The sequence below is a fragment of the Phascolarctos cinereus genome, unplaced genomic scaffold, assembly GCF_003287225.1.
Source record: "Phascolarctos cinereus isolate Bilbo 61053 unplaced genomic scaffold, phaCin_HiC Scaffold_4;HRSCAF=312, whole genome shotgun sequence".
NCBI classification, from domain to species: Eukaryota; Metazoa; Chordata; class Mammalia; order Diprotodontia; family Phascolarctidae; genus Phascolarctos; species Phascolarctos cinereus.
In genome coordinates, this window is record NW_027555847.1 from 634978719 (window position 1) to 634994307 (window position 15589).

The window sequence follows — 15589 nt, forward strand, 5'->3', positions numbered from 1 at the left end:
AGGCAGAATTTGAACCCAGATCTTCCTGATTCCTCATCGAGCACGCTCTCCATTATGTGACACTGCTTCTCACCTCTGTTACCACAGAACCATAGCTTCCTACAATTGAAAGAAACCTTGAAATGCAAACCATCAGTCAGTCAATCAACAGGCCCTTGTTGGGGACATCGTCATGAAGGTTCTTTCAGGGACATAGGTTGGGTTAGATGGCTTCTGAAGCACCTTCCTGCTCTGAAGGTTCTGTGATTCTAGGATATTGCCAAAGCCAGATGTGTTTCTTCTCTTCTCACCAAACAGTGTTGAGCCGTTTAGTTAAATGGGAAGCTCGGCCGATGGCTTTGTTTCCTCCACACAATTTGATCATTTCATTTTATTTTAGCCTAAAGAAGGGTAGCACAGTGTTGGAGAAAGAATGCTGAATTTTGATCCAGGAACCCTGGATTCATATCTCAGTCAGTTCTGCAACTCACTAGCCATGTGGCTGTGAACAGTTCACCCCTACGTGCTTCATCTGTGTGGTGGAGATCATGCTCATTCTATGGGCAAGCTCAGAGGGTTGCTGTGAGAAGTTATCTAGGCTCTAAAGCGCTTTAGGAATGGGAGTTATTTTCAGAGTGCCTGGTGGTTGCTGGGAAGGAAACTTACTCTGAAATTACACGTAGTTTCTCTCCTCGGCGGAATATAGGCGGGCTGATGTCAGGAGATGGATAATCACACAGAACAGCAAGGAAGTCATTGTCTAGTCCTAGGGGAAAACAAAAGTTGTTTTTAAGAGGCTTATCTATCCATTCGTTTGGTTCAACAAATCTTTACTAATAGTGTTCTATGTACTAGGTATTGGGGGAATATACAAAATTGAGATGTCACAGTACTGTCTGAACCAATCTAATCCAATAATCATGTATTAGCTTCTTACTATATCAGAGGTTCTGTGCAAGGATTTGGGGATCCAAAGACAAAAAAAAATGAAGCAAAATAAACAATTTAAAAAATTCTTACATGCCTGGAGCCAGTATATGAGACACAGTCCCTGCCCTTAAGAAGCTCACATCCACCAAGAGAATGGCATGAAATAGCCTTGGTAAATGAGCGTCTACAACTGACCACATCTTTATGGTCACAGAATGGCCTGAAAGAGTCAGAGAATACCAGAGCTTCTTGATATTGACTTAAAAAATTCTACTCAGTAGAGCAAGACAAAACCTGAAAAGTTTTTCTTTAAGAAGATGTGTCCTACCCAGAGTAGGATCAGATAAGACTCCTTGATAGGTACAATACCAGAGACAACTTACTCTGACATTCTAGGATCCTAGCTTATCACTGAGCAGTGTCTAGAAATGGAAATTGTGCAGATCTCCTTTGAGCATCCCACGTGTGTTTAACCATGTAAGTTCTCTAGAAGCCCATCCCCAAGCCTAGCCTGAATTCCAGCTCCTACAAATTCAGTAATTTCTCTTGTCCAGTGTTCTTTACGAATGAAGAAAGCTGTATAGCACCCTCCTTGTAATGATTCTGTGTTTTGTATGTAATCGCTCCTCTCAACAGAGCGGAATTTGAAAATTAAGCTTTCAGTATTATACTTTGCAGCTGCTTTGATACACACACACACACACACACACACACACACACACACACACACAAAATTTTTCCACCAGGCAAGGCATAGAAATCCTAGTATATTAGAAAGATGCCCCCTGTGTCCTTTTCAAATTAATTTCCCAAGATGGAGGGACTATGGAATATGCAACCCTAGAGGGCCTGTCCCTCCCTCTTATAAAAGATGGCTTTCATGTCCACACTTTAGAATCATCATCTACACCAAGCCAGCCCAGTCAAGAAAAAACAAAATAGTTTTGGAATTTGTGGAAAAGGATTCTGCTGTTAAGGGGGCATAAGGAGTCAGATCTAGCTGTGCACCTCTGGGCAAGTATTTTACCTCTCTGAGTTTAGTCTTCTTATCAGCACAGTGGGGTTGGGGTGGGGTTACACTCAGGTGATCTCTAAGCCACATTCCAACTTGAAAATCCCACAACTATGATTCTAAGGAAGTAATGGAAAAGCATCATGAGGTAGGCTTATAGGACTTAAAGCTGGAAGGAACTTTAGAGATTCTATAATCCTATCTCTACATTTTACAGATAAGGAAACTGGGACAGAGAAAGGTGAAGTGACTTGTTTTTCATAACATAGGCAACAGGGAGCAAATCCAGGGTTTGAATTCAGGTTCTTTGACTTCAAATCCCCAGCTCTTTCCAATATACTCAGATCCTTTTTTTCCCCCTTTGGAGAGAGTTGTTGTCCTTTGTAGAATAACTATTGATTCTTGAAGTTTCTAGAATCAGTCAAAAATGCATATAGAAAGATTAACTCATATCATTCATTTTAAAACAATAAATTATCTTATTCTGAATATGAATACCTAACAACAGCCCCGGTCTCACATCTCCAACTGGGTATCCCATAGACACCTTAAACTCAATATGTACAAAACTGAATCATCTTTTCTCTCAAACCCTTCCCTCTTCTTAACTTACCTATTCTTGTTTAGGGTACCAATATCCTCCTAGATACCCAGGCTCCAACTTAGGTGTCATTTTCAACTTTTTACTCTCTTACTGCCCCTCCCATATCCAACCTGTAGCCAGAACTTTTGATTTTTATCCTTGTAACATCTTTCCCATACATCCCTTTCTCTCCTCTGACGCTGTCACCATCCTGGTACAGCTCTCATCACAACACACACGGACTATTACAATAGCCCATTGGCTGATCTGCCTGCCACAATCTCTCCCCACCCCAATCCATGCTGATATGCTCTCCTGTCTTATTTCTACCTCATGATAGATAGATAGATAGATAGATAGATAGATAGATAGATAGATAGATAGATGGATGGATACATAGATACAGAGATACATAGATACATAGATAAGATAGAGTATATTATTACAAATGCACACATTATATATTACATAAATTCATGGGAGATAATCAATGAAGATGTCCAGAGACAGGAGGTGGGAATGTCTTGTGCAAGGAACAGCAAGCAGTCCAGTTTCACTGGATCACAGAGTACATAGTTGTATTTTAGGTGTAAGAAGATTAGAAAAGTGTTGGTGGGTAAGGTGTGGGAAGACAGATTATGAAGGACCTTGAAGGACAAATGATTATATATATTTGATCTTGGAAGTGACAAGCAGCCACTAGAGTTTATTGAGTGGGGCTTTGTGTGGCATGGTCAGTCCTGAGCTTTCTAATTGTGTGGCCCTGGGCAAATCCTTTCACCCTGTTTGCCTCAGTTTCCTCATTTGTAAAATGAGCTGGAGAAGGAAATGGCAAACCACTCCAGTACCTTTGCTAAGAAAACCCCAAATGGGGTCACAAAGAAACAACAGAAAAACAACAAGCCACAGTTAAGAAAAGACTCAAGCAGCTCAGTCTGTTATGGAGTCAGTTTGTACCTGGTCCAAGGAGGCCCATTGGCTCTTTTAAAATCAAGTAACCATGGCATTTTTAAGAGACTTGCCAGGAAGAATAAATATTTGGTATCAACAGTTCTGTCATTATGAAATAGTTAATCTCACTGGAAAAAAAAAACAACTAAGTGATAGATTGAAGAGGAGGCTTTGAGAGACAGGTGGGTGTTTTTAAAAGCCAGAGAATTGATAAGTGTGACAATAATAGAAACTTTATATAGGATGTATTCCCACACACTTGGGGTTAAACACCAGATTTAAGATTACTACACTGAAAAATTCAAATAGTTCAGGCTCGAAACTGCTTGAACCTCAATTTCTAACATAAGCACGTCCCCCACCCCCAGTCCTCCAATCTTGCAGGACATCCAAAGTATCTGTAAGCTTGGATGGGTGACAAAACTAATTCAAACATTTCATCCTGAGCTAAGGAATTGTAGAAGTGTTCCCTATTCATTATCTAGTCAAATAAAAAACCTGGAGACAAGGGCACTGAAATTATATGAAGAAGTGTTCTGTTTCAGCTTAATTAAGTTCAGCAAATATTTATTAAGTGCTTACTGTGTGCAGGAGTACACATGGCCTAACTCAGTGTCAAAGCTGATAAATATGCCAACAAAGGGAAAAGATGAAGAAAATACATCGATCAGAGTTCTGACTACACTGTTGAGAAGGATAAGAATATGTTGGCCTATATTAGACCAGCTGTCATTTTAACATTTGAGTAATTACAAAGCCTTGGTCTCTGCTCAGAAATTAGACAAAGAAAATTTAAAAAACACTTGTAGAAATTCAGACCCTTTATTTCCCAGTGGCATTTACGGCTTCACTGAATGTGAAGCATCTAAGCTCAACTGATCTGGACAATAACATTATAAACTGGAATTTAATCAATCAATGAATTTGCTAATTCTAACATCCCATGATTCTGTTATGTAGCCCAATGGCCACACTAACGTGTATAGTTTTTAACAACAGATTTCAAGGTCTAGATCAATCAATAGGGATTTAAGTGCCTACCATGTGTCAGATACTATACCAGGTGCCACAGACCAAAAATGCTCTCTAGTCAAATAATTCTGAGAAACACTGGTTTAGTGGAGAGAACATTAGTCTAGATGTCAAAGCAGCTAGGTGATGCAGGAAGTAGAGCACCAGACATAGAGTCAGGACGCCCTAAGTTCAAATCTGGTCTCAGACCCTTACTAACTATATGACCCTGGGTAAGTCTGTTCACCTTGTTTGCCTCAGTTTCCTCATCTGTAAAATGAGCTGGAGAAGGAAATGGCAAACCACTCCAGTATCTTTGCCCTCCCCAAAAAAAACCCTGAAATGGGGTCATGAAGATCAGACACAACTGAAAACAACTAGAAGTCAAAAGACTTGGATTCGACTTATATTCTAGTAGCAGCTCTTCTACATACTGACTGTGACCTTGGACAACTCACTGTCCCTTTCTGAACCTCACTTTCTCCACCTGTGAAATAAAAGAATTTAACTAGATGATCGGTCATGATCAGACACATACCCTAGGGTTTAAGACAGCCGATTTCCAAAGGAGATGACAGCTCAGAAGAAATAGGAAACCGTCAGTAATGGAATTCTGAAGATATTATGAGAAACAAGTCCACAGAGGAGGAAATGGGAAAATTTTCTTAAAAGATCAATGTACATCACAGGGAATTCATTGATCAAATTATATATATTTTTAAAAGACATGCACACAACAGGGAACAGAAAGTACGAAAGGGTGAGACACGGACCTATATCAGGAGTGCAACAAAAGGAGTGTTTGGGGAAGGGAGGTTAAAGCTATGTTGAGGGAAAAAGAAGAGTCAAAGGAAAGAACCAATTCTCCAGCAGGAGGGTGATGATAACTGACAAAAGAGGCAAAGGTGCCTCACTTAATTTTGCTTCTGTTTCTTCTACCAAGAATAACCAGTTTCCTCATCTTAAAATGGGAGGGACTCTAAGATCTCTCCCACCTCTAAAGTTATGGTCTTTGGACTGGAAAGTCCAGAACTAAAATGTTTAATATGGAGTGGATGCCCAAGAGATTAAGAAGGGTGATATTAAGGAACCATGTTGCCTTTGGTGAATCCAAGTCACTTAGCCCTGATGAGCTGTGCCCTGTGGTTCTGACAGAATTGACTAATGAGATTGCTCAGCCACCACGCTAGTAGTAGACTTTGAAAGACTGAAGGGAAAGAGAGGGACCAGAGGATTGTAAGGGAAAAAAAGGGAGGATCTGGTCTGCAAAAAAAAAGACCAGTAAAACTGACTCATTCCTGGCAAAGTTCTCAGATGTATAATGTTGCTTTCTGACAAAAAAGGATATAGTGATCACGAAAAACCAACATAGCTAACTTAATTTCCTTTTCTGGCAGGGTTATCAGGATGAAATATCAGGGACATTCTATAGGGATAGGTTAGCTACATATTAGCAAACAACTTGACAGTCTCACGCTATTCTGTGGAAAAGATGCAGAAATATTAGTTAGAGAATTAACAGGCAGGATGTATTTGAAACTGGTTCAATAGATCCAAAGAATAATCACTAATGTACAATGACAGCTTGGAAAAAAGGTATTTAGTGAAGTTTTCTAGGCCATGAAAGGTCTTAGTGATGAGAGGATCATGCAATCATAGATTTAGAACTGGAAGTGATGTTAGAAATCACTAGGTCCTGGCCCCTCATTTTACAAATGAGGAAACTGAGGCCCAGAAAGATTAAGTGATATGACCATGGTCACATAGCTTATGGGGGTCTCAGGTGAAATTTGAACTCAGGTTTTCCCAACATCAAATTCATCTCTCTGACTTGCAAATCCTGTTGGTTATAGCATTTTTATCAGTGGTATGCATGAGGGTATGGTTGGCACGCTTGTCAAATTTGATACAAAACTTGGAAGGGTGACAATTTGTTAACTGGATGACAGAGTTAGTAGCCCAAAGGATCTTGACAGGGTAGACAACTGTATCATTTGTAATAAGAAGAATTTAGTAATCTTCTAATAATAACAAGAATTTTGAATAGGGATAAGTGTAAAGCCTAGTTATCATTGAGTCATTTCAGTCGTGTTCATCTTTCATGATCCTATTGGGGTTTTCTTGGCAAAGATACTAGAGTGGTTTGCTATTTCCTTTTCCAACTCATTTTACAGGTGAGGAAATAAGGCAAACAGGCTTAAGTGACTTGCCAGGGTCACACAGCTAGCATGTGTCTGAGGCGCATCTGAACTCAGGTCCTCCTGACTCCAGGTCTAGCACTCTATCCACTGTGTAAAGTCTTATTCAGGCAGCAGCTAGGTGGTGCAGTGGATAGAGCATTAGCCCTGAAGTCAGGAGGACCAGAGTTCAAAACCTGCCTCAGACCAAACACTTGACACTTACTAGCTGTGTGACTCTGGGCAAGTCACTTAACCCCAATTGCCAAAAAAAATTAAAAAATAAAGTTTTGCTCAGGTTCAAAAAAATCAACCTCATAACTTTAAGAGGGAGAAGTATGGCTAGTCCTTTGCAATGCTCAGATGCTCTAAAATTCTATAGAACATTCTATGTCCTAAGGTCCTTTCCAGCTTTAACAGTCTGTGTTCAGGGTTTTCATATTCTGTCTTCCTAGGCTCCAAGATCTAAAGCTTCAGGAGCTATAAGGAGGAATCTAATCCAATCCCTTTATTTTACGGATGAGGAATCTGGGGCTCAGGGAGTTTTCACGGACTCTCCCAAGATCCCACAGATAATAAACATCAGATTGACTAACTCCATGACACTATGGTTTTATTCAATTCAACCCAATTCAATTTAAGAAGCATTTATAATTTATAGTCGTATCAAATTAAATGAAATGAAACATTTAATATACTGAAAAAGTTATTGCCTTTGCAATTAGAGGCCCTGGGTTTGCCTAGCTCTGTTAATTACTTCTCCAAATCACTTTACCTCTGGGCCTCAGTTTCCTCATCTGTAAAATAAAAGGATTAGACATAGATGAAGGAAGGATGGGGTGGGGTGGAAAGCATTTATTATGTGCCAGGCACTGTGCTAAGTACTTTATAAACGTTATGTCATTTGATTCTCACAACAGCCCTGGAAGGTTGGTGCTATTGTTATCCCCATTTTACAGACAAGGAAACTGAGTCAGACAGAGGTTAAGCGACTTACAGAGTTATACAGCTAGGAAGTATATCTGAAGCTGAATTAGAACCCAGGTCTTACTGCCTCTAAGCATAGCTCTCTATGCATTGAGTCACCTAGCTGTCTCTGGATGATCTCTAAGATCCCTTGCAACTCTCTCTATGACCCAGAGTGACCCTCTACATTATTCCCTAAAGCAGTTTCTTGAGTCCCTGGATCTGCAAACGCCTTAGTGACATAAACTTTAAAAAACCTGGGTGAGTTGGTAACATCTCTTCCCAAACTTCCTACCTAATAGCAAATCCCATCTGCCTCCAACTGAAAATAAAAAATAAAATGTCTTTCCTACTGAGAACTTTAGCTCACAAATGGGACCAATGGAGCAGATCTGCGTCTAGGCATGAGGAAGACTGAATCAAAAGAGGAGCGAGGCCGGGGAGCCACGAATGTCACACATGAAAGCATCATGCCCCAGTTTTGTGCTTTTTTTCTAACTCCCTCTTAAATACATGGCAATAGTTACTTTTCAAACATTGCGAACCCTACAGCAAAACCAGCAGCAATCATGATTGACTGAGCAAGTCCAAGCAAGTCTGGGAAATAACATAAGCTGTGGTCAGTGCAGCTGGCTATCAATGATGGCAACTAATGATTTCCTCTTTTGATTTTTGCCCCTCCCTAACACTTTCCCAAGTCCAAAACTTCCCGCTGAGTTATTGGTGTATAAAGAACTTACTGACGTTCCCCATCTTTAAAACTATTTTTAGACACATTAAGATTGTACTCATGATACATTGAAAGATAGGCAGATTTGCAATAATGAGTCATACTGAAGGCATCCTGTGAGAGGACTGGTGAACTGCCAATTGAATATGATATTCTAGCATTAGAAAGGCTAATGAGACATTGTGTGGCAGAAAGCACACAGATGGCACCTATTTCCCTATGCTTGTCATGAGTCCAGGCTAGCTTATGATGAACTTCTGGATGGGAGGTAAGAAGAAAGCTGACATTAAGCAGTGTTATGATGTCTAAGTTTGAGTATTTCTCTGAAGTACCTACCAAAGAAAACTGAGGTTTCCTCTCTCCTTCTTAAATAATCATGTATGTATTTGCCTGTCTGTATTTTGTATCTACCTAGTAGAATGCGAACATCTTGAAGGCAGAGGTGATTTTATAGATCCCAACCCCTGAATGCTCTAATAGATGGCCTGTTTGAATTTTTGTGGCTGGAAAAAATTATCTACTAGTGGCCAGTCATCTGATTATGAACAAACTGTACTGAAAAGAGCTAGTCTTGGCTTGTATTCCAGGTATTTTTTGTTTGTTTTACGTTGATGGGAACTGTCAGAACTATGTGCTGCTGGCATGGATTTCAAAAGCCTATAATCACCTCCTTACCTCAATGAGGTATCCAGACTTGGATAAAGAGTTAGCCTCAAGGGAGTTAAAGCAAGAAGAGATCTTAGACATCACCTAATTCAGCCCCCCGTCATTTTTCAGGTGAAGGAGATCATTGAGACTCAGTGAAGTTGTGACTTTTCCAAAGACACTTGGGTAGCAAATAGCAGAGCCAGGAATAGAGCCAAGTTCTATGACACCAGAGCCAGTGTCCTGCCACAATTATCCCTGGGAGTTAAGCCTGTGGGAAGAATTCTTAGAAACATTCAGTTCATTGAGAGCCATCAGCTGCATGGTAGCTCCTGGCTTGGGAGCTATGTTGCTCATACAAGCTGAAGACACAGCTGGATCAGAACATTCTTGTCTGCCATTCTATATATGGCTTCTCTGCTGATCATCCTCTGAAAGAGCCTTTTTTAACCCTTCTGCTCCCAGACTGAAGAAATAACAACCACCAGAGCTAGCAGAAAAACCGCACTGAATCAAGCAGTAGATCAACAAGCATTTCCTCACCTCACAAGGGGCCTTAGAGAACATCTAATTCAGTACCCTTCCTTTGCAGAGGAGAACGTTAAGGCCCAAGTTATGTAGTATGACTGTGAGCCAACCACCTCCTCTCTCTGAGTATCCGATTCTTATGGGTAAGGTGAGGAAGTTGGACTCCATTGTTTCTAAGATCTCATTTAGCTCTAAGCAATAAATCACGTTTCAAAAGCACTGAAAAGATTACAAAGCACTTTTCCCACAACCATACTGTAAAAGAAGTAGTTGAAGTACAATTACCATCATTTTACAGATGAAAACGCTGAGGCCCAGAAACATTAGGTGTCTTAGCAAGGGTCACAGGCATTAGCAAGTATAGGAATCAAGATCTGAACCCAAATCTATTGACTGCTGATTCATCCTATTTTCTCTAATTTCAGAATAAAAAATAGAAACCCTAAGAATAACAAATCTTACCATAAGAAACAAGAAAGAAGCTAGGTGGCATAATAGATAGAGTACTAAGCCTGGAGTCTGGAAGATTCATCGTCCTGAGTTCAGATCTGGCCTCAGACACTTTCTAGCTGTGTGACCCTGGTCAAATCACTTCACCCTGTTTGCCTCAGTTCCTCATCTGCAAAATGAGCCAAGAGGAGGAAATGGCAAACAGGGCTCCAGTATCTTTGCCAAGAAGACCCCCAATGGGGTCACAAAGAGTCAGACAGGACTGAAAAGACTCAACAAGAAAAATAAGAAATCTTACCACAAGAAAGAAACAAAAACCTTAATTATGACTTAAATGAAAAGCAATTGGCATCAAATAAAATATCAGAGGTTGACTTAGTTGAAACTAGACAAATGAGTAAGCATTGGTAATATTAGACAGCAAGAGTAAAGACAGATTGTTCCATGAAAGCCTTCACAACCCAAACATTTGCATTATGCAGATCTGGAAGTTACTTCTCAAGAGGATGTAACTCCTTGAGGGGAGGGACTTCTACTATGTCTTTATTCAAGGATGCTTTAGAGAAAAGAGGAAATAAATATCATGAAATGTGAGAAGACTTTAATGACAAAAGTTATAAAGTAGTGTACTAGATATAACTTCCTGCTTACTTCAGTTAACTGAGGGGCAAGTGGGGTTTGGATGGAAAGAAGGAAACACTTTTTATCTGAGGGGACCCTTCCCCTACTGCTTTAAGGGTGACATGATGATGGAAAAAAGAAACCACATTAGGGGCTATTTGCATCTTCAAAAAACAAACGCAAAGGCAAATTGACACTGGTGTCTTCCTGAGACATGCTCATGCATGCTAGCCCCTTTGTCCCCTTTTAAGAAGAGGCCTTTCTGTTACTTGGCAACATCACGGCTTGCAAAAGTGAGGAGTATATGTATAGAAAGACCACCTTAAGAACGCAGTGGAATGATCACTGAAGACTTGTGTTTGAATCCTAGCTTTGATAGTTACTGTCATCTTAGCTCAAGTCACTTCCCTTCTAGGCCACAGTTTCCTCATCTGTAAAATGAGGGGGTGAGACTTGATGGTATCCAAGACCCTTTCTGGTTCCAGTATGCTAAGGTCTACTAGAGTCTATCATTTTCTAAAAGCCTTATGAGGATTTAAAACCTTGTTCGACTATTAACTATCTGTGTGACCTTGAGTAAGTCACATTAGTTCTAGGAGCCTCAATTATCTCATCTGCAGTATTTGCACTACCTTCCTTATGGGGTTTTGTGAGAGTACAGTTAAATGTGCTTTTTACCCATTATGGTTTATATAAATGGGAGTTGTTTCTATGATACTCATTATTATTATAAGAGTAAATGAGCCTGGCCTGATAACTATACTCTGCTGTTGAAAATGTTGTGTGTCTATTTCTGAGTATGATAGGAAATAGTTCTTCCACTGGGTACATTGAGTATAGGAGAAATAAGGGCAGTGTTTGCAGTTATTCAACCAACAAGTAATGGTAAAGCACTTACTTTTTGCCAGACATGATGTTATGTTAAGGATACAAAGAAAAAGAAAAAAAAAAGCTGCTGCCCTCAAGGAGCTTACATTCTAATGGGAAAGACAACATATATAAATGGGTATCTACAAAGTAAATACAGAGTAGATGGAAGGCAGCCTGAGAGAAGGCACCAGCTGTTGAGAAAACAAAATAACTAATATGTATTTTCTGATTATGCCTATAAAAAAAGGTTGTTAAGAGTCATTTTGTGAGTACTCTTTTGATGATGTAAGATTAAGACTCTGATCTCACTAAAGTATCTCCCCAGAGACAGACACAAGTGGATCCCACAAAAGGACCTGGCACTCCATCCCACATGGAAGACTACTCTCCACTTTGTTACAGTTGATAAATGTCCAGAAGGCAGACTCAGCTGTGTCTATTCATGTGATTGAATCAGCCTTGTTCTTTGATTTCCCCCTCCTACGTCCCCAGCTTTGTAAGGGGTTTTGCTGCTTCAGTAAAGAGAGAAGTCCCTAAGAGCTGCCCTAGACCCAGGGTATTTGCATCTGCCTATGTTTTTGCATTTCCTTATGTCTGGAGAACATTGCTCCAAACGAAATGTGTGTGTGCTTCTGTGCATACAAAGACAAAGTAGTTGGTATCAAAAGTAAAATCAGATTCGACTCCATTGGAACTAAACGAGTTCTCAAAAGAGAAACCTAGCCGATTCCAAGGAAGGGTGGGGGAAGTTAAAGAGAGAGCATTATATCTTTCCTCTCTCTTCCTCTGATACAGAGAAGATGACTACTTGGGATGGACCAAGTTCAAGTTTATAGAGAAATTCATCACTACCTTCTGGCTGGGATAAATTAGCCTATTGGTTAGGGGCTTTCTTTGCTAACACAGCCAAGAATTCCTGGTAGATAAGCCCTGGATCTGGTCACATTTAAAAGCAACGAAGGCCAACCATACAGGTAAGGGAAAGAACCAAATGGACTGAGAGTTTACAGACTGGTGTCTTTAGTGTCAAAACCACAAATCAGTTAAGTGACCTTTGGAAAATCAAGTCCCCTTTCTGCATCTTGGCCGCCTTATCTCTAAAATGAAAGGTTTAAAAGGATCGAATATGTTCGGATGTCCTTTCTAGCCCTGTGAATCGTTCTGCTCTTCTCAGTTTTGTAAAAGTTCCAGAATGGACAAGATTACATGGAATTTGAGGGTCAGCAGATTACAAAATCTACTGGAAAGAGCACATAAGGAAAGAGAAGCAGCAGATCTACATTACTTTCCTGATTCATTCTGCCAACATTTTTTGAGCAATTGCAATTTTCAAGGCCCCACATTATATGTTGTAGGGAAATAGAAGAGTAAAGACTAGGTCCCTGCCTTCAGGGAGCTTGTAGTCTAGGAGGAGAAGACAAATATATAAATAACTTTAACACAAGGCAGAATGTGACCCATGGGGGAAAAACACTCTCTGTTGCTGCTGCCACATTATATGGTCATTGATAAATCATTCAACTACTCTGGACCTTAACTTCCCTAGTCACCAAATGAAAATAATATTACTTTTAGAGGATTCTGGGAAGATAGTGGAGTAGGTCAGAAAACTTTCAGCTCTCCAGATTTTCTCCACAAAAAAAGAACATCACCTGGGAGCAGCAGAAATAAACATTGTGTAAAGCAGTTGTCCTCCTAAGACAATTTGAGAAGACCCCAGGAAAGACTGGATCTCTAGGGCCTGAGTGAAGTGCAAACACCTTCAGGCTGACTCTTCAGAATCAACAAACAGCAAAAGCTCTGGAGGCAGCTGGATTGAGAGGCAGCTTCAGCCATAGAAACTTTCATCTTGCCCACAATATGGGGGAGCTGATGGCTGAGTGGGAAAAGATCGAAAGACCTTCGATAAACGTGCCAAGCTCGTCTGTGCTGACCAGACGCATCCCAGGCTATGGCTGCAGGGGAAAAGAGCCAGCACACACCTGGTAAGCACAGTAGTGAGGAGCAAGGATCCTGTTGGCTATGGCCACTTGCAGGAGACCAAAGTCCCTGGTTTCAGTTCCAGGCCAGAGAGGGCAGTTATAGTTTGCATCCACTGGAGGGATCACAGGGAGCAAAATCATTTGCTGGACAGTGTGACTGGGGGCCCTGGCTGTGGCCTAAGAGTGGGGAGGAGAGCCCAAGGTTGGGCCCAAAGACAAAACTCAGAAAATAACAATAACAAGGACCTGAGGGTTGGGGCATCAGTCCCCATACCTTGGGACTACAAATTTATTACACTAAAAGCTGCTAAAAACAAAATAGAACAAAAATAAATAAAAATGAGTACACAAAGGAGAAAGAACCCAAACTTAGATCATTACCATGAGGATAGAGAAGATAGTTACTATGAAGATAGAGAAGATCTGGGTTCATATTCAGAGGAAAATAATGGAGCTAAAAAAGCTACTCCTTTTTCAATGAGAAATGTCAAATAAAAATCAAATAAGAGAGAGGGAAGAAAAATTTGAAAAAAAATAAGAGCAAACCAAGAAAATTATAAAAAGCAAGTCAACCAACTGGAAATAGAGAATCAAAAACTTGGGAGAAAATAATTCCTTGAAAACTAGAATTGGGCAAGGGGAAGCTAATGATGTTCTAAGACACCAAGAGATCATAAAATAAAATCAAAAGAATGGAAAAATATAAGAGAAAGTGAAACATCTCATCAGAAAAACAACTGATCTGGAGAACAGATCAAGGAGAAATAATATGAGGATAGTAGGACTACCTGAAAATTGTGATTTAAAAAAAAGAATCTTGATACGAAATTACAAGAAATTAAGAAGGAAAATTGCCTTGAAGTTCTAGAACAAGAAGGCAAAATAGAAATAGAAAAAAATCCCACTAATCACTATCTGAAAGACATCCTGGGAGGAAAACTTACAGGAATATCATAGCCAAGTTTCAAAGCTCCTAGATTAAGGAGAAAATATTGGAAGCAGCAAGAAAAAAAAACAATTTAAATATCGTGGAGCTACAATAAGGAACTACATTGAAGGAACATAGGTCTTAGAATACTGTATTCCATAGAGCAAAAGACCTGGGTTTACAACCAACAGTAACTTACCCAGTAGAGTTAAGTAGAATCTTGAATGGAGGAAAAAAAAAAAGATATTTAATGAACTCAAAGACTTTCAGGTTTTTGTACAAAGACCCCAGAACTTAAGGGAAATTTTGACATATAGCACCCAGGTGAAATATAAGGTTAACATTAAAGACCAATTATAAGGGACTCAATAAGGTCAAATTGTTTACTTTGTGTAAAAAGAATAACAGCACTCTTATGATTGTCATCATTATTTTGGTAGTTTGAAAGAAAGGCATGGGCTGAGCTGAATATGATAGGGTGATTCTAAAAATAACAAAACTGTGTAGAGAGAGATAAAAAGGAATAATTATCTCACACAAATGAGGCATAAAAGGAAAAATGATACAAAAGAAGCTAGTGGGGGGAAGGCGGGTAGCACTGGAATCTTACTCTCATGGGGAATGGGTTAGCAGGAATAACATATATCTAGAAGGGCATAAAAATCTAAATTCAGAAAGAAATAAAAAGGCAAGTGGATAGGTTGGAGGCAGAGGTTAAGGGAGAGACTCTCGGCGGGGTGGGTAGGGTAAGGAATAGGAGGGAAAGGTACCAGGGAGAAGTAAAGCAGAGGAGTGAGGAGGGATAGGGTAAATAGGGTGAGAAGGATGGTGAGGAAAAATAGGAAAGAGGAAAATACACAAGTAATTATAGCTTAGAATGTGAATGGGATGAATTTATCCACAAAACAGAAACAGATAGCAGCAGATTAAAATTTTGAATTCAACAATATGTTGCTTTCAGGAAACATTATAAAAATGAGACACACACAAAGATAAAATAAAGGTTAGGAGCAGAATTGAGTATGTTAAAAAAGCAGAGATAGTAATCACGATCTCAGACAAAGTTAAAGTTAAAATAGATTTAACCAAAAGTGAAAAACAGAGAAATTACACTATGTGTCAGCAATATTATCCAATATTGTTTTAGACCATTTAGAATACCTAGACAGTATAAAAGACTGGAGCATATACCTGCCACAACTATATGACACAGGAACTATATGAAC

General features: G+C 39.7%; 2 protein-coding genes across 5 annotated transcripts in view; one reads left to right on the forward strand and one right to left on the reverse strand.

The window, feature by feature from the left end:
- Positions 1-15589, forward strand: part of TG (thyroglobulin) — a 364454-nt gene that overhangs the window by 245784 nt on the left and 103081 nt on the right. The window lies entirely within an intron of this gene.
- SLA (Src like adaptor) overlaps positions 1-15589 on the reverse strand; it is a 58390-nt gene that overhangs the window by 22539 nt on the left and 20262 nt on the right. For 3 of the 4 annotated variants that reach the window (XM_020997885.2, XM_020997887.2, XM_020997886.2), the window contains one exon: positions 646-745. In XM_020997885.2, coding sequence (XP_020853544.1) covers positions 646-745 — 100 coding nt within the window. Of the gene's footprint in view, positions 1-645; positions 746-1936; positions 2041-15589 lie in introns of all 4 variants that reach the window. The other variant, XM_020997888.2, reaches the window with a different exon arrangement.